This window comes from Leptopilina boulardi, unplaced genomic scaffold (assembly GCF_019393585.1).
Source record: "Leptopilina boulardi isolate dan_hultmark-lab unplaced genomic scaffold, ZJU_Lbou_2.1 LbouV2_300, whole genome shotgun sequence".
NCBI classification, from domain to species: Eukaryota; Metazoa; Arthropoda; class Insecta; order Hymenoptera; family Figitidae; genus Leptopilina; species Leptopilina boulardi.
Genome location: NW_026137864.1, coordinates 20017 through 44321, shown reverse-complemented (window position 1 = coordinate 44321; position 24305 = coordinate 20017). Strand labels below are relative to the sequence as shown.

At 21.2% G+C, this 24305-nt stretch overlaps 3 protein-coding genes and 1 long non-coding RNA gene across 7 annotated transcripts; 2 read left to right on the top strand and 2 right to left on the bottom strand.

The window, feature by feature from the left end:
• Positions 1-364: 364 nt before the first annotated feature.
• LOC127282579 (uncharacterized) lies at positions 365-7788 on the bottom strand. Its single transcript, XM_051306909.1, has 15 exons — positions 7423-7788; positions 6780-6981; positions 6276-6441; positions 5728-5900; positions 5310-5465; positions 3890-4050; positions 3127-3479; positions 2430-2538; positions 2191-2320; positions 1962-2101; positions 1646-1849; positions 1423-1566; positions 1175-1329; positions 831-1050; positions 365-525 (listed from the first exon to the last, which is right to left on the bottom strand). The coding sequence occupies exons 1-15, from the start codon at positions 7466-7468 to the stop codon at positions 389-391; spliced, it is 2496 nt and encodes an 831-aa protein (XP_051162866.1). The 5' UTR covers positions 7469-7788; the 3' UTR covers positions 365-388.
• Positions 7789-7849: 61 nt separating this feature from the next.
• Positions 7850-17846, top strand: LOC127282583 (uncharacterized). 4 transcript variants are annotated; one of them, XM_051306913.1, is made up of 14 exons: positions 7850-7895; positions 7992-8223; positions 8743-8945; positions 9126-9312; positions 9644-10155; positions 11729-11878; positions 12142-12488; positions 14626-14852; positions 15104-15246; positions 16402-16602; positions 16713-16838; positions 16924-17072; positions 17151-17352; positions 17618-17846. In XM_051306913.1, the coding sequence occupies exons 3-14, from the start codon at positions 8909-8911 to the stop codon at positions 17782-17784; spliced, it is 2448 nt and encodes an 815-aa protein (XP_051162870.1). In that variant the 5' UTR covers positions 7850-7895; positions 7992-8223; positions 8743-8908; the 3' UTR covers positions 17785-17846. The 4 variants fall into 4 exon arrangements, with proteins under 4 accessions (XP_051162870.1, XP_051162873.1, XP_051162872.1 ...); XM_051306915.1 differs by lacking the exon at positions 7850-7895 and having other exon boundaries at positions 7898-8223; positions 8743-8797; positions 8868-8945; XM_051306912.1 differs by lacking the exon at positions 7850-7895 and having other exon boundaries at positions 7898-8223.
• A 183-nt stretch (positions 17847-18029) lies between these two features.
• On the bottom strand, positions 18030-21071 carry LOC127282584 (uncharacterized). Its single transcript, XM_051306917.1, has 2 exons — positions 20531-21071; positions 18030-18209 (listed from the first exon to the last, which is right to left on the bottom strand). The coding sequence occupies exon 1, from the start codon at positions 20901-20903 to the stop codon at positions 20586-20588; it is 318 nt and encodes a 105-aa protein (XP_051162874.1). The 5' UTR covers positions 20904-21071; the 3' UTR covers positions 18030-18209; positions 20531-20585.
• A 685-nt stretch (positions 21072-21756) lies between these two features.
• LOC127282534 (uncharacterized) lies at positions 21757-23680 on the top strand. Its single transcript, XR_007843214.1, has 2 exons — positions 21757-21994; positions 23392-23680. It is a non-coding gene; the product is annotated as an uncharacterized LOC127282534 (long non-coding RNA).
• Positions 23681-24305: the final 625 nt, after the last annotated feature.

The window sequence follows — 24305 nt, the reverse complement described above, 5'->3', positions numbered from 1 at the left end:
TAATGAATACAATTGTAATTAAAACTTTTAAAAAGATTTTTTTTTTTATTTATACTAGAAAAATATACAAAAAAGTTGCTATTTGTATAAATCTATGAGTTATTACTAGAAAAAAAAAAAACAAAAATAATCTTATGAACAAATTGAAAAACAAATTTTTAACAAGTAAAAACTTTCAATATAATGAAATTTTAAATTTATCGTGAACTATTCTTTCTGTTTTTTTTATAAATATAAAATTATTATAATAAATGAAAATTTATATTTATTTTTTACGAAATGACAATGATTCAATATGGTTATTATATTTATGTGAAGAGACAATGAGATAACAATTTTATTTTTTAATATGAAACTAAATAGCTAATATGTATAGTATTGTTTAAATTTATATGAATTTGAATAATGATACAATTGTTAAAATAATTATAATTGGCAGTGTTGTAAGAGAATTTGCCACACTTGTACAGATCAAGTTTTCATAAGATATCGTATATTTTACTTCATCTGGAAATCGACAGTTTTCTGCAAATAAAAATGTTTAATTAAAAAAAAAAAAAAAAATTTGATAATTTTTTGAAAAAAAGAACAAAAAAATTCAAAATCCAATATGGCGGACAGTTTTTGAAATTTAAAAAAAAAATTCTTAGGAATTTTATTTGTTACTATCAAAGGAATAAATATGAAAAGTTACGGCAACCAATTCCCAAAAACTGATAAAAATTTTTGTGTTGAACTGAACGTGGTTTACTTTACCAAAGTATTCAGCCAATTTAATTTAAATTTTAAGTTGACTTTTATTCTCAAAAAATATTTTATACAATACTTACCGCAATGATACGAGGTTGATGCTGAATTATTGGATCTCACAGAAATGTAATACGGCTGACAATGATGAATAAAACCTGCATCACCACATGTAAGTTCAATTACATGTCTACTATTACTGTTTATAGTTGGACATTTGGATTCATCAATTTTTGTACTATTTGAGTACAATGGCTGTCGAGATTCACAAATTGTCAATTGACCATAGGACAATCCTTCAATCTAAAAATAAATTTACAAAAATTTTTTTAATTAGGAAAAACAATAGTTATGTAATTATTTGCCAAATTTAATGTCACCAATTTGAAAATAATTTATCCTCTTTTTTTTTTAATTATAGACTTACAATCACTTTAGGAGTTGTGTCTGAAGTGTAAAAATAATTGGGATGAATTCTGTAAAATTTGGTTCCACGAGGTTCTACAGAGTCGACAAATCTTTCCAATTGTCCTTGAGAGTTATAACGTGATCCACATTTTGAATTGACGAGACGTCTCGGAACTGTAAAGAAGAATATATAATTTTTTTTTTTTTTTGAAAAAAGGTATGAGGAATTTAAATATTTAGAAAATTTAATTTTTGTTTCTAACTTACATTCTCTAAGTCTTGAAATCAAAGAATCAATTGGATATAAATTGGAACTTGAAGGTGATGATGAAATTACAAATACATCTTCATGTTTCGCATAATATGTTCCCATTTCTTTTCTTCCTGCCGTTAAAAAGAGAACTGAAGCATCTGAAAAATAATTTTTTTTTAAAAATTATTATTTAAATCGATAAAGAAAAATATATTATAAATTTTATTAAATTTTTACCGGGAATTTCTAAATGCATATTTTGCATTATTCCATTGACACATTCTTTTATACGATCATCTTCCGATGAACTTACATATGGAACAAATAAAATAGCATCCATATTGCCTCCACCAATTCTTTGATATTGTTCTCTGTCCAATTTTTCTTTGAGCATACGTTCAACTATTTCAATCGATCGACACATATCAAATCCTTTTTCGACTGGAAATTAACAAAAAAAAAAAATGTTTTTTAAATCAAACTGAGAAAATGATTTTTTTTTTAAATTAATTTAAATTTCTGAAAATAAATTTAAAACAAAAAATATTCATACATTTTTCATAATTCGATGCATTAAAATTGTATAAATCCAAAATTGTGTTGCTTGAGTTAATCATAATATTTCCACTTTTGCCACTTATTAGAGTAAAATTACTATTGTATTTCATTACTTCAATACCTTCTAGGAGTTTTCTGGAAAAAAATTTATTTTTTAATTTCAATTGTCAAATCGATAATTTTTAATTTTTAATAATAATAATAAATTATTTAGCAATACTTACGAAAGAATGGGTTGAATATATTTAAATGGCCAATTAGTATCGAGAACAATAGTCAAATCAACGTATGTTCTGCTAAAATCATTTTGACGATCCGTATCAGCACAAGAAAGATCGTCTTTTAATATTGTTGCTATTTGCAAAAAAAAAAAAAATGCATTTTCAATTCAAATTTATTAAAAATTAATTTAATTATTCTATTTAAATTGGAATTAATTAATTATATTGTATTTATTAATTACCAAGGTCATTTACAACTTGACGGACAGCCATTTTACTAAAGTTTCGAAGCGTATTATCATCCATTGTTAACGAAGGCAAGTCTTTCATTATCTTCATTGCGCTGTAGGTCTAAATGTAAAAAATTTTCATTTAAATTTATGTTTTAATTTTTATTTTACTATTACACACTGAAAAGCAACTAAACGCTATTAAAAAAAATTTAATTTGATAAAAATTCTAAATAAAATTCTTTTAAACTAAATTTAGTCAAAAATCCTTATTGAATTTAATAAAAAATTTCTTTTTAATTGAATTTTCTTATGGCAAAAATTTGCGTTTAATCGCGAATTTTCATATTCTCAGTATAAATCGAGTTAAGAGAATTTTTTTACATGCAAAAAATTAGCAACGTTATTTTGTTTTTTTTTTTTTTTGAAAAAATAATTATTGTGCTGTGTTGCAAAAATTTTTTTTTGAAAAAATAATAATTAGGACTCGAATTTCAAAAAAAGAAACATTTTTAAAGCAAGATCAGAACTAAAAGAAATATTCAAATATAAAAAAAAAAAAAAATTTGTACTAATTGTTACTTTTAGTAATAAAAATATTTCAAAACAATTCAATTTTGAAATTCAAAAAAAAAAAAAAAAAACACTAGAAAATTTCAAAAATTATTATTTTTCAAAAGTTTATAATTGCACAAAAAAGTAAAATTACCTGCTCTTCTAATGTTTCGGTATTTGGCATTAATTTTGCGAACATTTCTTTTCGATTACAAGCTCTCACTGGTGGATTAAGTGAACCTCGAGAACTGTAATACATATCTAATACTTGAGAAAGACGAATTCTCTGTTTGTCCTCTGTACTCCATATATTGAATTCAAGTGCCATTATCAGACCATCTATGTCTCCTCTTAACAATGGTCTTGTTAATTCAATATTTTCATTAGAATCTAAGAAAAACCATCGAGGTAATTCAGATGAATTCCATTTGCCATTTGTTCCAAATACAAAAGGTTGTTGATTAAACATTTTTGGTGCTTGAAGCCAAAATGCTGCTGCTAAATCACCTGTTTATCAATTTAATAATTAATTAATTTATTATTATTAATAAAATTATTATTTCAGCTGAAGAAATCAAATTAAAAAAAAAATTTTCTAATTATTTTTTTTGAAATAATTAAATTAATTTTTTTTCAATATCAAGTTCGATAGTTATTCGCCTTTTTGATTGGTAAAATGTGTTTTTGAAAAAAAAATTTTTTTTGACCAAAAAAAAATAAAAATGGAAAACAACTTTTTGTTATAAAAAAAAAGAATCGTGCGTTTTACACTCAAAAAAAGAGAATTTATTTTTAAAATATTTTAAATGCAAAAAAATTGTCTTTTTGAATTTAGTGAAAATTATTATTGAAAAATTTATATTTAAAAATAGTAGGATAATGATAATTTATTGAAAATTATTTAGTACTCTTTGTACCTGATAAAGTGGCAAACCACTTGTTATTAATTTTTGGAGTTCCTTCGAAATATTCTGGTCCAAAATTTGTGTCAGTCATTAGTTGACTGATACTAATTAATTGTGGCTGCATTCCAGCGGCTATTGCTGCAATGAGCGGTCCAGCAGAAACATCACCCCATCTATAAATAAATTAAAAAACAATCAATGGCTATATATAATAAAAAATAAAAAAAAATAATTTTTATTTTTTTAGTTACAAATGAATACCATATTCTGTCTTAAAATTATAAATTTCAAATTTCGCTTACTTCGAAATTCTCAAAACAGAATTTTTATTTTCAACTACATATTTTTTTTCTTTATAAATAAGTATAGAGAATTAATATTGAATTGAATTTTCACATTTGTTTTTTCTTCTTTCTGTTGAATGAAAATTCAACAAAATAAAAATTCAATCAAATTTAAATTTGATTCTATGGAAATTTATATATTAAATAAAAGTGCTGATTAATAAATTCAATATTTGTTTGAAATTTCTAAAAAAAAAAAAAAACAATTTCAGTAAATAAAAGTATTACCAAAATTTTAAATTCAAAATTACATAAAATTCAATTACTTATAAAAATTTTAATTTAAAACCTTCTAAAATTTTCCATCTAAAACTTTCTGAAATTTAATTATTTCGAAAAATTTCAATTACAACTCTTTTAAAATTCAATTATTTAAAAAAAATATTATTTGAAATTAATTGTTAAATTTATCTCAACCAATAATTTTCATCGAAATTCCTTTTAAAAATTGAATTATTTAAAAATTCTGTAAAATTTTTATTATTGTCTCAAATTTTAAAAATTCTTGAAAAATTAAAATTTTCGAAAACTTAAGTTTAATTCTAAAATATTCGAAATAAATTTTCTTGATAATAATCCTATAGAATTATTCTTATTAAGGAATTAATAAAATTAATTTAATATCTAATAATAATAAAAGTTATTTGAAATAAAATACTTATTAAATTCTTATTAAGAAATTGATAAAATTAATTTAATATCTAATAATAATAAAATATTTATTAACTAATTAAATATTTTATTAGAAATAAAAAATCGACTTTTTCGTTTTTTCTTGGAATATAAATCGACTAAAACGATTTTTTTTTTGCGTCTTAAAGTCGATCCAAGGTCTGTCAATTAAAAAATTTATTTTACAAAAATTTATTAAATTTGAAAAAAATGTGACATAAAAAATACGAATAAGTAGAAATACTGTTAAATAAAAATTTTCATGAAAGTTTGGTTCAATTTTTTAATTTTATTTATTTATTTTTTTGAAAAATTCAATTAATTTTAAATTATTAATAGATAGTTTATAATTTAATTAATTACTAATAGTTAGAAATAATTAAAATTTTATTAATAAACAACATTAAAAAATTTACCTAGTTTTTATAACTCCATTGTAAACTGGACAGGAACTAAAATGTTTTTCTGTTATATATTGTGCAACCGCAGGATGATTTGGGGGATATTCCGGATAAAAAGAATTGGGATCAACGCCAGTATCCTCATCCTGTTTAGTATTCGTCATACTTTGGCTAAAATATATAAAATATTATTATACTTCTTTTTTATTATATAAATGCTCCATGTAATTTTTTTTATTTAAAAAAATTATAGAATTGTGAAACAAAAAAAAGAATCTATTTTTAATTTCACTTTTTTTTTCTTTTCAATGCTTTTTTGAAAAATAAAAATAAAAACAATAACATAAATCTTTGTTTTATAATTGAGAATGAAATTTAATTGTTTAAAAAGAAAAAAGGTTGATAAATATAATAAAATTTATTTTATAATTACATTTCCTGAGGTGAGAGCATTTCAACATCATCATTTTCACCTTCTTTAATATTCTGGGATTTCTTATCAATACTTCTTGGAAATCGATAGGCGTTGTCATAATTTCTATTACAATTCACATCATCTCTTTTTTCTAGTTCCACAATGTCTGACAGCATAAAATGCAATGTGCACTAAAATAATTTGATTTAATTTATTTATTTCAGAATGAATTTTTTTTTTTCTATTTTATTTTTTCAAAACATGATCCCAAAAAAAATTGATGAGAAAAGTTTTTATTAAAAGAAACGTTAATATAGTATCTAGCAAAAATTTATAGTTGAAGAATTGATTTGTTGTGAAACAAATTTTTAATTTATAAATTATTTTTTTTAATTTAAATAAAAAATTAAATAAAAATAAATTAGAAAATTGTATATAATAAACACAAAATAAAAAAGTATATAATTAAAAAATTAAAAAAAAAAAACATTTTTAAATAGAAAAAATTTTTCTGAAATGTTTTAGGAATATCCGGATTTATTTGTTTAATTTAGAAATATTCTTACTCTTTCTATGTTAGAAATACTGTTATTTGGAAATGTCATTGCATCACCGGCAATAACTCTCAGTAATTTTACAAAACGACTAAATTTTTCGTGTTTTGCTGCATAGGGAATAACATTATTTGAAGTAACTGTCGTTTCCAAACGTTTAATGCCATCCTGACGAAATCTAATTAAAAAAATTTTTAATTAAATATAAATAAATTATTATCATTAATCCTAATTAATAAAAATTTAAAAAAAAATAAAGAAAAAATTAAAAAATTAAATTACCTAATTAAATTAATTTTTAATTAAAAAATTAAAAAGTTACAACTTTTTATAATTATAAAAAAAAAACCATTTTAAAACTTTTTTTTTGATTTTTATTTATTTGTTCATTAACAAATCTATATTACCTCCTTATTTTTGTCACTTTTTACTAATTTAAACGAAAATAAATTTTTTTTTTTAATCTATTATTATTATTTGCTAATTATAGATTTTATTTCAAAAAAAAAAAATTACCCATGCAAAAGAGCCTGTGAAAGAGCAGTTAATGTTCTCATTGTTGAACCTGGTGAATCTTCAATTTTTCGTAAAATTTCGATTAACGTAATCATATTGTGTGGTAATCTATTATCTCGTGTTAAAAGATATGATTTATTGTAACATTCACGAATTGAAGGTATAATTAAGATGTTAAATGAATCATCCACCGCATTTACAGCTGAAAATAATTTTTTTTTTTTACATTTTTTAATTACAAAAAATTTAAAACGTTACACTAAAAAAAAAAAAAAAATTTATCTGATTCAAATACACGATTACTCGACTATTATCAAATAATTATTATTGGAGATGGTATTTGTTTCAAATACAAAAATTAATTAGTTCAAATAAAAATTATTTGATTCAATTAAATATTTATTTGATAATAATCAAGTATAATCGAGTTTTTGAAACAAATATACATTTTTTTTCAGTAGTAAATATAAAAATATAATTTTATTATTTTGATAATAATATTGTTTCTTGACAAAAAATAATAATTTTTAATTAAAATTAATTTTCTTCGTAAAATAATTTTTTTTTTTTGTTTTTGCCGAGAAACAATAATTTTTAATTAAAAAAAATAATTTTCATCGTAAAATAATTTTTTTTTACTCACCAACGAAACTGACAGCAGTTATGAACAAGAATAAATAATTTGCCATTTTTCAAAAAAAATTAATTAATTTCACTAGAATTGAATTTTTCACTTTTTAAAACTGAATTCACTGTTTTATCATAATACAAATTTTTTTTTATCATTCAATATTATTATTGATGATGAATGATTAAAATTAGAAAATTTTGGGTGATAATTTTTTTTTTCCTATTTTAAACTCTGGGTAAAGAAAAAAAACATTTTCGAGCACTTTTTTTTCTTTTTAGGGAGAGAAAAAAGAATCTTTAAAAGTTCGTTTCTGAAGTGAAGAAAATGACTAATGATTAATGAGGTGATGGAGTGAAAAACCATTTACCACACCTTCCATCCGACACACAAGAACCTACCATCCCTATCGTGAGATAAGATACCTTATCTCATGAGTAACATATTTCTCACCTATGACCAGAAAAAGGATTTAAAATTTTGATTGAGTTAATTGTTTTGTTTAAATTAATTGGATTCTGATTTTTTTATGGAGGAAATTTTTATCAAAATAAATTATATTTTGTTTTATATTTCTGTTTCAGATTTTCGTCACATTTAAATATCATTTTCTTTCGCTCATGCACCTCTTATAGTATAACAATCGATATTGTTAAAAATACACATTTGATTCATTTTTTGTCAATTTTATTATATAGATGAGTTGGATGAATCATTGTCAACGAGTTATAATTAACGTTAAATGATTAAGATCTGTTTGGAAATAATATTATTAAATTGTAAATTATTATATTCTGCACATTTGGTATAAATTAGGTGAGTGTTATTTATTTTCTACAATTTTGTTTTGAAAATTTTTTCTTTTTTTTTTTTATTTGCTTATGAAATATTAAATTTTTTTCTCTCTGTTTGTTAAAATTTGTATTTTTTATTTATTTATTAAAATTTGTTTATAGAAATTTATTTATTAAAATTTGGATATTAAAAATTTATTTATTTTATTTATTTGCTACCATTTTTTTTTTTGTGAAATATTAATTTTATTTTTCTTCGTTTAAATTTGTTTATGAAATTTGTATTTTCTATTTATTTATTCAAATTTGCTTATTGAAAAATTATTTTTTTTATTTATTTAATTAAAATTAGAAAAAAATTTGTAAATAAAATTATTTATATTTAATGATAAATTAGGTAACAGTAGAAATTCCCCAATATTTGTTGTGATAAATTAAAAATGTGAAATACTATTTTTATTGAAAATGTCCTGCATTCTAGAAATATAGTGAAATTGTTATTGTAATACATAGTAATTGGGACAATTTACACCTTTCACAGGTTGTGGATTATCTTATCACGCATAGTGGACCGTTATCTTCTTCTTTCAATCTTGGTAACTTTTTAGTGTGAGTCATTTGAAAATATATGTATTTACAGTAAAAAAAAAAAAAATGAACTTACAGTTGTCTGTGACAGAAAGTTGAAAATGTCATAATACTCCAGAATGAAAATAATTTGCTTTTTATTTTTAACATTCTATGGTAAGTTATTAAAAATTATTTTTTATTTTTTGAGTTTCTATATATAGGTACTTTTATTAGTCACTATTTTTTTTTATTTATTATTAAATAGTTTTATTCTATTATTAAATAATTCATTTTATTTATGAATTTTGTATTTATTATAGTTTAAGGATTAATTAATTTTGAATTATTTTTTAGGCATTTGTATTGTGATATCAAATAAGCAAATTCCTGATCACTTAATAAAATGTTACAAAAACGAAAATATATGGGACTCACAATTACCTTTAAATTTAAGGGTAATTATTGATATTATCAGAAAAGTTGAAAGACAATCTTTTTCAACTTCACACATTAAAACATTGACAACTTTATTATTACGACGGTAATTACACATTTTTCTAATGTAAAATAGTGACAAAACATTTTTTTTTTTTAATAGAAAGAAACGTTTTTTCAATTCTAATTTCTATAATTTAAAAATATTCTTTTAATCTATTTTCTAAAGTAAAAAAATAGTTCGAAAAATTGTAACTAATTTCACTGTTAGTGATAAATTCAAAAAATTTTAAACATCGTTAAATTAATTTTTTTGCTTTTAATAAATTTTTAATAGAAAAAAATAATTATTTATTTATTTATTTATTCAAATATATGGAAAATTTACAAAATTTTCTAATGAAAAACTGTATGCCTACATATTTTTTATTTTTTAGATTCAAATTAGATGGAATTCATCATAATGATAAAATTTCTCCATCCAATGGTATTTTACCATTTATTGCAAGTCAATCGCAAAGAATAAAACAAAAAATAATCGAGGAATTAATTCCTGACGAATCAAAGGCATTATTGACAATTGAAAATCTCACATTATTAGAATATTGCACTTTACATCAGGCAATTTCCAATACTATTTGGTATAATCAACGTAAAAATGAAAATAATTTTTGTATCTCTGGACCCTTTGAGAAAATTGTCAACGATATTAATAAAAAAATTCATGATTGTTATTTATTGTCAATATATTCACGAAATATGATGGAAAATTGCATTGCCAGACATATAATTACTGAGGTAAAATTTTGTCCAAAAGAAAATGGTGTTATTTTGACACAATTTGGCACAATTTCATTGGGCAGTGTGATTAATGCAATTGCAGCATCACTTGCACCGCAAAAAATTGAGCTCGACGAATTACTTTCGTTAAACAATCAAAAGTATTCAAGTAAGAGTTTTGTTTATTAAAAAAAGAATATTAATTTTTTTTTAACAATTTCAAAACTTGCATTATACGACTTTTTTCGAATTATTTTTAATAAAATGCGACTTTTTCGACTTCTTTTTTTTACATTTTTTTTAACAAAATTTTTAAATAAAATACGTTTTTTTTATTTATTTATTTATTTATTTAGGAATTACAGAATTACATTTTTTTAAGTATATATAATGCTAATTCTTCAGATCTTCTTTATTTCAATTATTTAACAAATTTGTAATTAAAATTTTTCTCTAAATTAAATTAAATTAATTAAAGATAATGAAATTTTTTTCCAAATACAATTATCTTAAACTATTTTACAATTAAAAATTTTATGAAATTCAACAATTTCAAAAAAATTGTTTAAAATCAAATAAAATTACCAAAAATTTTCAATTCAAAATCACTTGAAATTCAATTATTTTCGAAAATTTCAATTTAAAACCTTCTAAAATTTTCCATCTAAAATTTTTTGAAATTTAATAAATTCAATTATAACTCTCCTAAAATTCAATTATTTTTAATTATTTTTATAATATTTTTCGAAAATTCAATTATCTTAAACTACTTTTCAATTTAAAATTTTATAAAATTCAATATCTGAAAGCATTTTTCAATTAAAAACTTTTAAAGTTCAATTTTTGTCTGTAATTTTTAATAATTTCTTTAGTAACAGTAATAGAAAAAAAAATTTCAATTAAAAATCACTTTTGAAGTTCAATTATTTTCAAAAATCTGAATGGTAAATTTTTAAAAATTCAATTTTATTTTAAAAAATGTTATCTAAAATTATTTAATAAATTATTTCCTATTTTGTAAAATTTAATTATTGTCTTTAACAAAATCTTTTTGTAATTTAATTATTTCTAAAAATTTTAACTGTAACTCTTCCAAAATTCAATTATTTTTTTAATAATTTTAATATTTCTTTAAAAATTCAATTATTTAAGAAAGTTTCAAATAGAAACTCCAAAATTAAATTATTATCAGAAATTAAAAAAAAAAAAAAAAAAAAAAACTAAAACAGTTTAAATTTGCAGAAAATTTATTTTACTTTTCAAATCTTATGCAATTTAATTATTTAAAAAAATCTTAATATAAAAATCTGTAAAAGTTAAATTACATATTGTCCGAAATTTTTTAGACCATTAAAACAAAAGATTATACAAAAATTTTAAATTTGAATAAATCGACTAAAACGATTTTTTTCGTATCCTAAAATCGATTCGAGGTCTGCAATTTTATAATAAATTTATCAAAAATAAAAAATTGTTAATTGACAAATTTACAAATAAAAAATACAAAAAAAAAAAAAAAAAAAAAAAAAACTAAAACAGTTTAAATTTGCAGAAAATTTATTTTACTTTTCAAATCTTATGCAATTTAATTATTTAAAAAAATCTTAATCTTAATCTTAAGTCACTTTTTTTCGTAATTCAGAACAAAAATTCTGAATCTCGTGATAGTTCGATAATTGTTTATTTTCTAGTTTTTATAACAAAAAAAAAAAAAGAAAAATAATAATAATAATTTTTTGCAGAGAATGAATCCAGTAACTTTAAATTCAATGAAGAAGAAGTTGATTTAATTGTACCGAAAGATCAAATAATGTTACAACGATCAATGTGGATGCAATCACTTTCTCTATCGCCATTGAAAGTGGATAATATTTGGGCTGCTTCACTTGCAGGTATTGTTAAATAAAAAAAATAAAAAAGACAGGATCATTATTTTTTGACCAAGTTCGTTGCGGTCTAATTTTAAAAGAATTTTGTTAATTTGTTGGAATTTTCAAATGACAGAATTTTATTACATATTATTTACTTTAAGTCAAATTTTTATTCAACAGAAATTAGTAATTATTATTTTTATATTAATTATTTGATATATTTATTAATCGAATATTGCTTATTAAATTTCGTATAATTTTTTTTTTGCTTTGTTTTTTTTTAGGCGAATTAGCCGAGGTTGTGGTTTATCAAGGACCAATTTTTGCATCATCAATGTCAATTGGCGCAACGGGATTTTGGAATAGTTCAATAAGTCCTTCTATATTTTATTTGTCTAATAAACGTGGAATTTTCGATGCAACGAGAGCGGAAATAATTGGAAGTATCGATGGTTTGATAATTGCTAAAAATTTGCCAATGTGGATGGAAAATTTCAATAGTCTTCGATTGAGTCAAATTTTAGACATGTATTATTCTAATCGAGGAATTTCATTCAATAGAAATATAAAAGCCTGCGAGAGAGGACGAAATTTTATTCACATTGCACCTGGAACTATTATAGAAGAAGAGGTAATTTAAATAATTTTCATTATTATTTTCCACCACACTTATTTTATACACTTCAATTCAATTTTACAAAAGTTAATAGCAAATATTAAATTTCAATTTTCTTTCTCGTTATAATAAAATAATTAATAATAATAATAATAATTATTATTATTATTAGGGTCAGAATTTCTCTAACGGATCACCTAAAATTCAGAAATTTTTTTTTTTAATCAAAAATCATTTCTTTTGACTCCTTACATGGTAAAAATGAGTCCCTGAAATTTTTAGGTCAAAAAAAAATTTTTTGTTAAAGTTATAAACAATTGAAATTTTTTGCAGTCTTATTTTAAAAAATTTTTTTCTCGACTTCCTGTTCACCAATTAAAAAAAAAAAAGGGTTTTTCTCGTCTTAAAATGTAGTTTCTAAATATAATTTTTATTTTGAAAAAATTTCATATTTAATAGATTTTTATATTATTTATTTATAAAATGTTATTAAAAAATAGTGTTCTTGACGTCCTACAGAAAATTAAATTTTTTTTTTTAATTCCCCACACAATTTTGTGTAAGAAACCGTTGAGAAAATAAAATGAGACTAAAAAAAAATTTCTGAACTTTAGGTGATCCGTTTGAGAAATTCTGACCCATTATTATTTTTAAATTTGTAATTATGATAGTTGGTAATAATAATAAATTATTATTACTAATAATTGCAATTAATTACAATAATTAACTTATGATAACATTTTTTTTTATAAATTTTAAGCCCTTTTAAGTTGCATTTTAATAAAAAAAAAATACAATTTTCTGTTGTAAAAAATTGTAATAGACCTTTTCATGCTGGTCGTTCTGTCCTTATCTAGCGCATACAATGACGCATGAGTTGGAAGAAGACAGAATGATCAGCATGAAAAGGTCTATTTAAATAATTAAAATAGAAAATAGGAAAATAGGAAACGAATTAGGTAACTAAATTTGACAAATTAGGATATTAATAAAATTTTATGCTTTTATAGAAAATACTTTTATAAAATTTGATATTTATTTTATTTCCGTGCATTGAATTTATTTTTAAGATTATATTTATGTAAAATTATTTTTTTCATTTTGAAGATAGGTAAAAGTAAATTTAAAAAAAAACTTTTTTTTATCCAATATGCACGATAAACGCTACATTCCATGCTTTGTATAGCGGGTGGAAAGTAAAATTTTTCCACCTTTCGTTATTTAGAACATATTTGCAGTAAAGTATTAATATTATATTTAAATTTATTTAATGCTATGAATTATTATTATAATTTGTTATTATTTACAAAATTTTTCATTTTAAAATTGCAAGTATTTTTTGCAAATTAATTTCTTTCCTATTAGTGTATAGAACGAATGACTAACGCCATCTTACATTTTCAACAAAAACTGCCGGAACGATTAGATTTCGATTCACATCCAACTTCACATTTCATCTGTGAAGAGTGTTCAATATACATGTAGATTCGCGTGTATTATTTTCTAATTAATATTTTCATTATCTTTAAATATTCATTACTTCTTATTATTTAGAGGTATGTTTTATTTTAGCATTTTGTTTATCGTGCAATTAGTTAAAATGCATCGCGTGTGTAACTCGAGTGAAATTAATACCATCGGTTCGATTGTGCGTGCGACAAACTTTGCACTCGTTCAGAAATTGTCAACTTTTCGTGTTTTTGTCATTTAGTATATTATTTTCATTTATTTATTTCAGTTATTTAATAAATTGTTCGAAATTTGACTAGAATAATAACAATAGTATACTTTATTGTGCCAATTTTTTTGGGCCACATATTTTCTTCTTTATACGAACACCGTGATTGTTAGGTCACGTGACCGCCGCAATGTGAATATTTTCAATCACTTTTCTCGTAAAATACCAAATGGATTGAACTGCATTTTTGTGAAAAAGTCAAAAATATTATAAGGAAGGGCAGTGATTTGCAAAAGTGTTATGATAATTGTTAGAAAATTTGAGGTTAGGATAAACCTCATTGTACGGATTTTCGGGATTTTTCAATAACATTACAGTGCGATCACTGGACCTATCAATCACAATAATAATAATAATAATAAATAAAATAAATAAATTAGTTAATAAATGAAAAATAACATATTAATTTTGTAGACTTTTGCATTTTCTAAACTATTGGCTTTTCGCAATGGTGATGCTTATATGAGTGATGTGATTTTACAAAGATTTGTGAATTATGCGACAAGTACATTTTCGTATTATGTGAATAATCACATTTTCACTGAATCGAGATGTCGCGAGGTAATTCGTCAACCACGAGTTGAACTTTTTGTCACGTTTGATGGCTCTTGGTCACCAGAATACACCATTGATTTCTTATCGTGAGTTAAAATTTAAAAAAAAAAAAAACAAAAATATTTACAAAAGACACGTTAGATTTGTCTCTCAGACGATTTTTTTTCTATAATTTTACAGCTTTGTAGTTCTTGTAATTCAAAAAAAAAAAAAAAAAAAAAAAAAAAGAAACTAATTCTAAAATTACAAACAAAAACGACGAAAAGACAAATCTAATTAATTTAATTTTTTTTTTAAATTAATATTTTAAGTTTTATATAATTTTTTTTTTTGCAAGGGTTTTGGTGGAAGATGTCGACATTTCATTATTTGGGTCAAAAATGGGATTGATTGATGCAACAAGTGGCAATTGGTTGTTTAATGTTACCAATAGTCCGGCTACAGTTTATGAAAATTTACGTAATTTAACAAAAATGAAATGTAAGAAATTTTTTGAAATTTTATTTGGGTCAATCCATTGAAAATCATCTGAGAATTGTTGAGGATATATATTTTTTTTTTTTGCAACTCTATAGTTTTAAACATTTTTTCGTTGAAAATAAAATTTCACATTCTTTGGAAATTTGTATTTTTTTTTTTGGAAGCTTCAAAAAATTTGTGGTTTTACAATTATTTTTTTAATATAATTTATGTGATATTAAAATTTGAAGAAAGGTATTTTTCTTCGTTTTGGACATAATATGAAATTTGAAATTTTTTTTACATGAAAGAATTAATTATTGGACTTTAAATTAAGAAAATAATTTTACATCTCTGTTTTTTTATAAGAATAGAGAAATCAAGTCATGAACATTCTATTTTTTATTAATATAATATCATCAAGGAAATAAAATTTATTTGATAATATTACGATCAATGAAGTTAGAAATTTATCGAGTTTCACAAATATATTAAGTAAGATTAATCGCCAACAGAATCACATAGATTTTAAGAAAATATGAATTTTCTATTTTTTAAATAAAAATAGTCAAATATTAAAATTTTCTTTTTTTAAACACCCAGTTTTTTTATTAGAATCCAAATGATGCAAGAAAAAAAAATCTAATTTCCATGAGCCAAAAGTTTTGAACATTCAAAAGTGAACAAAATATTTTTTTCAATTTATAAATTATTAAAAATTATAATGTCAATGTAAAATGAAATAATAAATTAAATATCTTGTTTTTAGATATGTAAAACAATTTTTTGTAATAATATTCGTACTTAAAGAAGTTGCAAAAAAAATTTCGTTTATTTGAACGTTCAAAATTTTTTTGGCTCATTAATTTCCTTCGATCTTCAAAATTTAAAGACTCAAAATAAAATGACTCTTAAAATAATAATTATTATTAAAACTTAAAAGTCTCTGCTGAACAAAAAAAATTTTTTTTTATACATTCAAGGTTCAATCAAATGATTATGACTTATTATTGATTTATCGTTATAATTTAAAAAAAATATTTTCATAATTTCTATGCCGAAAGTTGACCTTGAAAAAAAATTATTTTGAATCTTGAAAAATCCTTGAGTTTTTTTTTTTTCAAGAATCGCTGGCCACTCTAAATTATATAATTTAACTTAATTTATATTTATTAGGGCCTGAAAGATTAAATTACACAGCAATACTTAAAACTGTTTTTGAAAATTTGGAAATTACTTGGGAAAAGAATAAAGAATTGTTCAAAATTGGAAATGTAGGACAGGCTCTTCTTGTGCTTGCTCCACGAATACAATTAAATGAAAATGATGAACAAACAGCTTTGAATCTCATTATGAAAATTAAACAAAAACATCCAGGTAAGTGTTTGTTTATATAAAATATAAATAAAATGTTTAATACATTAGATTAAAAATTTGATTTTTCATATATTTTAACTTACATAATTTTAATTTCAACAAAATTTCAGAAATGCATTTCCTTTATTTTGTACTTGACGGAAATATCGATATTTTTCGAAAATTTATTATTTCTGATGAAGATCATTTAATTTCAAGTTCCACTATTGATGACATTACAAAACATCTTTCGGAAAGTAAATTAAATTATAAATATAAAAAAAAAAATAATAATTATGAATTTATATTGAGTGAATTTTTTTTTAATTAAAAATTTTTAAGTTCCAGTCACTTTAAGACCTGTTTTTGGTAACAATAATACTCTAGGATTTGGAAAAATGCAAATTGAAGATTATATTAGTCCAGAAGAATTGATTACTTATAAATTACATTCACACTGGAAATCGAACGTGAAGAAAACAACATTGATAGTAATGTTAATAAATTTTATACTTTATTATTATTTTTATTATTTTGTTATAGTATTTTCATTTTCATTTTTTTTTCAGTTTCACGGAGTTGGTTATGGAACAATAAAAATTTGCTTCAGAACAAAATGGAAAGTTGATGATTTGCAAAAAGAATCAAATTGTCAATTATTGTCGAGCTTTGAAGATATTAAATTTGAAGATTTTTCCCCATGTTCCTGGAACAATTGTTCTCATCTCTACTATGAGGTTCAATATCAGAAATCTTTAATGAAATGTGCAGGTGAGATTTACATATTTAAATGAAGAAATAAAACATTTTATATCGAGAAATAATGTAATTGTTAAAATTAATATTGATTTTTTTTTTAAATGTAACAATTATTTTTTTACTTTTTGTGTTTTTTAAAAAAATTTATTCCATATTAATAGATTAATAATTAATTTTATAAATAATAAAAATTATTATCAATATTACCTTCTTAAAAAGTAAAATAAAAAAAAAATTATTAACATTAATTATAAAAATTATATTATTTCTTTTTCAGAAATTGATTGCAAAACTCCAAATCAAGTAAGATTCATATTACAAATAGAAAATGCATTATCTTCAAAGTGTCAGAAAATTGTCTTCAATTTCAATTTCGTAATTATTACTATATTAGTTATATTTCATTTTCATTTTTTTTTAACAAGATTTTTTCTTTTACTATGATGAGAATGTAAAAAGAGAAAACACATTTTAGATAGAAAAAAATATACTGACAATTTATTATATTTATATTGTTAGAATAATTTCCGTTTCTTAATTGAAAATAAGTTAGGTATATAATTTTTATAAAATAAGACACATAGTATTACATTTTTTTTTACATTCTCGATGGTACAAAAAAAATTTTTTTTTTTTATGATAAATATGCATGTGTTTAAAAAAATAGTAATATAATAAAAATGCATGTATTCGGTGATAAATAATTAAAAATTTTTTTTAAATTTCTTACAAAATATTTGATTTTAAATAATCAATAATCAACAGTGATCTTCGGTATTCTCTTCAATCGATTATACAACATTTTTATAAAAAAGTTGAATCTTACAGTTATAATGTTTCAGAAATTTCGGCTTCAAATCTTCTTATGTCTGAAACAAAATAATATTTCAACTATAGATGAAAAGTAATTATGCTTTTACAAACATTTTATTTGTTTATTTATTAATAATAAGAATAAATTATTATTAATAATAATTAAAATAATAATAATAATCAAAATAAATGATTTAATATAAGGGTAGCCACAAATCAAGGAAAAGTAAAAATAACAGTTGGTCGTGTCACGGGTTCTCTGGTGGTTTTTCTACTGTGTTTTCATGAAACTGATTCACATAATTTAATTGAATTTTATTTTATTAAAATTTTAATCAATTCAAATATAAATTTGTTAAATATAAATTTTAATTTAAATTTTAAGTGATCCAACTTTCCATTAATTCTATTTTTCTTGGTCAAAACAAATTTATTTATTAAAATTTTAATTAAAAATGTCAATTCAATCGTTCGAAACTTAAAATTAAAGAAATTTCAATCTATCTGTAAAGATTAATCGATTTAAGCTTCAAATTATCCGAATTTTAATTTATCCAAATTTTAATTAATTTTTCAAATTATCTGAATTTTAATCTATCCAATTTTAAATTTAAATAAATTTTAAATAATTCGAAATTTAATAATTATGTATAAATTTCAAATCATTAATGTTTAAAATTAACCGAATTTCAATTTATTCAATTTTTGATTGATTTATTATTTTTTAATTTATTTAAAATTCAATTTACACAAATTTTAAGTTATTATTGCTTATTTCATTGATGAAAAATTTGAATAGATAAAAATGAGTTATTTTGCAAATTAAGTAATTTTATTTATCAGTTTTTTTATTATCTTTTTGTCAGCACCATTTTTTTCACTTATTTTTCAAGAAAAAAAGGTACTGTAATCCTTACTCTAGTAAAAAAAGTCGAGACACGTCTTTTTAACTTTAATTTTCTTTTATTTTCAATTTCTTGATTTCTTTTAAAATTCAAAAAATATTTTATCGTTTCAACTTCAAATAAAGTAAATTATTTATTAATACGAATAATTTATTATTTAATGCTAAATAATTTCTATTTAACAAAATTGTATAAAGTGGATTTTATATTATGCAAAATTTTCAATTTACATTTAACTAAAATTGGATTTAAAAAATTTCTATTTACCAGAAGTCTTATAAAGTATTTTTTCTAATACTTTTTAAAAATGTTTAATTAATATAATTTCAATTTAACGAAATTTATGTCTATAAAAATTGATAGAAAAAGAATTAAGTAGAATTTGTCTTAAATGAGAATTCTGTTAAGGTTATGTGGGAACCTCCCACGTGACCTAGTATGGGAAAATGTGTTTTGGTAGTATACGTTTCACTCTAAAATGAGAAAAGATTTTTGTCTAAAATTTTGAGAGATCATAGATTAGAGTACAAGGAATCTCGCTGTTCTCCGAAAAATACATAATTTTGAGTAAAATTATTAAAAAATGAAGTTTAAAAAGTGTCATTTTTAAACCAGTAAACAGCGCCAATTCGAGCTTTTGGCCGCTGAATGAACTATGATATAATACATTATTTTACTATTTATTGCTTTATTTTTATTATTTTTACGTTAAGTTATGGTAAATGAGTAGAACAGCGAGATTCCTTGTACCAAACAAAATCATTTCTCCAAAAATTTTAACCCAAAATCATTTTTTATTTCAGAATAAGTTTCAAACCACAAAAAAACGTCCTTTGCCCACATACCATTAAATAAGAATTAGTTCGAATTAAAAGTTTCTTTAATAAAAACTTTGTTAATTAAGAATTTTGTTAAATAGAAATTCTGATATTTTGGATTTATTCAATGACAATTCTGTTAAGTAAATATTTTGATAAATCGAAATTTTATTAAAATAACAATTTTATTAAAAAAAATTTTCTTGACATAAATTCCGTTAAATTGAAATTGTATTAATTTGAAATTCAATGTACTAGAAAATCTGCTTTATATAATTTTACTAAATAAAAATTTGATAATTTAAAATTTTGACGCCGTAAAAATTCCTTTAAATTAAATGTTGAGAATATTTATACGTCCCCAATTAGTTTATTTATTTCACTTAAATATTTTATTTTTCATGAAACATTATTTATTTGGTTCAAATACATATTAAATTAGTGGATAATAGAAAGGTAAATGATTTAATTGTATCAAAATAAATTTTATTTGATCAAAATAAAAAATTTTTTAGTGTAATTTAGGTCAGGGAAAAGTCAGGGAATTTTTTTTTCTAACAGTTTGTTAGACACCCTGTAAATATAACATTCCAATGATTATAAATTATAATAAATAATACAAAAACGAAATTATAAATATTAAATTTTATATACCTTAGATTGTTAATAAAAATTTGTTCTCAGGTAACTGTACAAAATCCGTCTTTTTTTAATTTGTTGTCATTGCAAATTTCGATATTAATGGAAGAACGTGATGATTGCTGTGATCTTCATTGTCTTCATGACCACCATGACCGGTATGATCAACATGATCACCGTGACCACCATGATTTTCCGAATCAACTACATGATTTTCAATTGAGAGGAAGAAAATCACACACCAGGTAATAAGAGCAATAATTAAAACAAGTGATGCTATTGTACTAAATTTATCCCATCCAAAAAGAATTTCCCTTGATGTTTTATAGTCTTTTATTTGATTACTACTGCAAGCACACGCGATATTCGAGGTTGAACATTTATTCATTTTAATTTCTAATTTTTATTATTTTTTTTTCTTATTAAAAAAAAAAAAATAAAAACACTTGATGACAAACTCTCACAGAGGTATAGTCGCACTCAACATTACTCTCTAAAATTACCACTTCGTCACGTGAAAAACATTATATTTTGTACAAAATGAATACTCGCATTGCATTCGATAAGATAAGACTTTATCAATAATACAGTGAGCTCTAATAATTTGATCGTTTACCTAATAGATAGAAAGTTAATTATCGAAATTAAAAAAAAAAAAATTAAAATTGTTTCTCTTACTATTTTTTATTATAAATATTTTTCTTTACATAATTATTATATAATATAAAAAATGCTAATTTTGAAAATTAAAATTGGATGGAAATTAGTTGTTTATATAAATTGAGGAAAAATCAGACAAACAATTAGAGAATAAAAGTTAGTAAAGGCTGTTTTCATATTTTTGAATTTTAAAATAAATAAGTAATTTACGCGGAAAGAAAATAAATATCAAATTTTATAAAATTATTTTTTAAATTTTGTAAAACTATTTCAATGCAATTATAAATAATTAAATTTTGTATATTTTCACCAATTAAAGGCAGGCAAATCTTTTCAGTCCGCTATTATTCGGGCTGTAAAGACCTAATTTTTTCCCTCTATACAAACACGGAATATCATATTGGAAAAAAATATATTTTTTTTTCTATTTCAAAAATACGAAAATATATAATTACACTAACTTTTGCTTTGACTGTCCGTTCAATTGTTCATTAAAGCAGAGTATATAGTTAACTTTAAATTATATACCCATATGTCAATTTTAAACAATTACATATAATAATCCTGAATATCTTTCGTTAATTAATTCTGTCCACACCTGAAGTTAGTATTTGTTATAGGTCTTTTGTTTTTTTTTAAATGTGTTGTTTGACATTATTTTATGTTGGTTAAAATTTTTCAATGTTTTGACATTGTCATTTGTGCGGTCGTATTTTAATTATTAAAAATTATAAAATTGTTAGAATCATGCAAAAAAATTGTGAGGATTGTGAGAAAAATTGATTCGATTGCTGTTAGAGTAAGCTGCATAAGTTGATGGTAAGTTTAATTTAAAATATATAATAATTTTATGAAATTTCAAAAATTTATTTAATTAATCACGATAATTTAATTAATTTTAAAAATAATAAAAAACATTTTATATTATTTATTTATTTATATTATATATTACAAATTAAATTTTTTTTCACAAAATATTTATTTATTTTTGTCATTATAATTAAAAAAATTTATATTATATATACATATAAATTTTTAATTTTGACTAAATATTAATTTTTTTTAATAATTTTTATTTAAAATAAAATTTAAATTATTATATTTTATATATATTTATATATGTTACATTAATTAATTAATTAGGAATATTGAATAATATATATTAAATATTAAATTTAAATTAAATAATTTATAAATAATTTATTTATTATTATATAATAATAAAAAATAAAAAATTTCATTTAATAACAAATATTTTTATTATTTTTTGGTTATAATTTTTTTTTGCAAAATATTTTTTTTTATTATAGGCAATTGAAAATTTATATATTTCATATAATAGATTAATAATAATAATTATTATTTATTATTATATAATAAAAAATAAAAAATTTTATTTAATGATAAATATTTTGATGATAAGAAATTTTTACAAGACCATTACCGATATATGTTATATTAAAAATTATCAATTTAAATTTTAAATCGAAAATTTTCTTGAAGAATTTCTGAAAAATTATCTACAGATATTTAAATATAAATTTTTATTAATTTTTTAAAAAGAGCAAATCACGCGTGCATGATTTTAGATGGTATTTTTGTTCCAAAATAATAAAATTATTTTCATTAATAAACATTCTGCCAGACATATAATAAGACTTAAAAATTTTCAATCAGATCATTAAAGAAAATTGAATGAAAACTAGTATTAAAACTTCACTCCGTAACATCAAATTTTTATTCAATTTTTTAATTTGATATTTGACCATTTTTTTAAATGTTTTTTTATTAATCTGACTAAAAATTGACTAATCTTAACTTATGGCTGACAGAATTTTTAAACATTGTATTATTAATTTTATTATTTTTAAACAAAATATCGTGAGAGCATAAATTGTTTTTTTTTTTTAGAAAATCACATACAAATATTTATTTCTAATCTTTCAAAAAGATCAACAAACGTTTTTTTTACAAATAATTAATTATTAAGATAAAATCATTTTTTCTACCTTTCATGTAATAAAACTTAATAAATAAAAATTATTATAAAATAATTTATTTTCTTAACGTTTTCAAAAATTAAATTTTTTAGAATCTTTGATAAAATAATTTCCTCGATATCATGTTTGAAAAATTATGGATTTATAAAAAAATAATTGAATTTATATATTTGAATATGTAAAATTTTGGTTAAAAATAAAGTTGTTTTTCTACAGATCCTCCTTATATTTCGATCAACGATGTCAGCGACATTAAAAAACTGGAAAAAAATGTGGACAATGAATATTTGCGCAGAAGAATTGAGAGAGTTAAAAAAATAAATAAAAATGAAGAAAAAGAAGATGATTCAGAAAAAAAAATTAAATTAAATTTAAAAAAAATTGATTATGTTAAATATTTAAGGAAGTTCTCTCCCTCCAACGTCAGTCAAATCAATGCCCATTTAAGTTTTCATTTGTATCACGTAGTACTAGCTCAACGCTTGGCAACGTTGGATTATATTTCCCCCGTTCCGTTTCGTGTCGTCTGCTATTGTTTGATTTATTTTCGTTAAATAATAATAATAATAATTTATTATTTTAAAAATCTTAATTTTTTATAAGCAAATTCAAATTATTATTCATTATTATGAATCTTTGAAGAATATACTATTATATGTATATACTACTTATATTACTTTCAAATTTCGCGCTTTTTCTATACCTAACCTACAAGACGCAACGTTGCCAAGCGTTGTGCTAAGTAATTTCTGATTGTCAAAATACGGTGTTTTTTTAGACAAAATAATTAATTGTGAGTCTCCTAAGCCAGGTCTGATCAATTTTATTAAAAGTAAGTGAACATTGGCTATTAAACTTTATGTATATAAAGTTCCAGTAATATCTTTTCGTCAGATTTTTCACAATTTGAGATTTCAGACCAAAAAATTCAATTTCCCATAAGAACCCGTGTTAAATGTGAAAAGAGAAAATTATTTATATCTTTTGTCAAAATCCACCTAGACCTCTAAAAATTTAACTACATCTTCTTTAAACCATTATCTATCAGTTTATCAAGTTTGATAATTAACTCTTCGTCATTTCTGTTTGCGAGAGAACTTCCTTAAATAGAATTTAATTCAAGAAGCTGA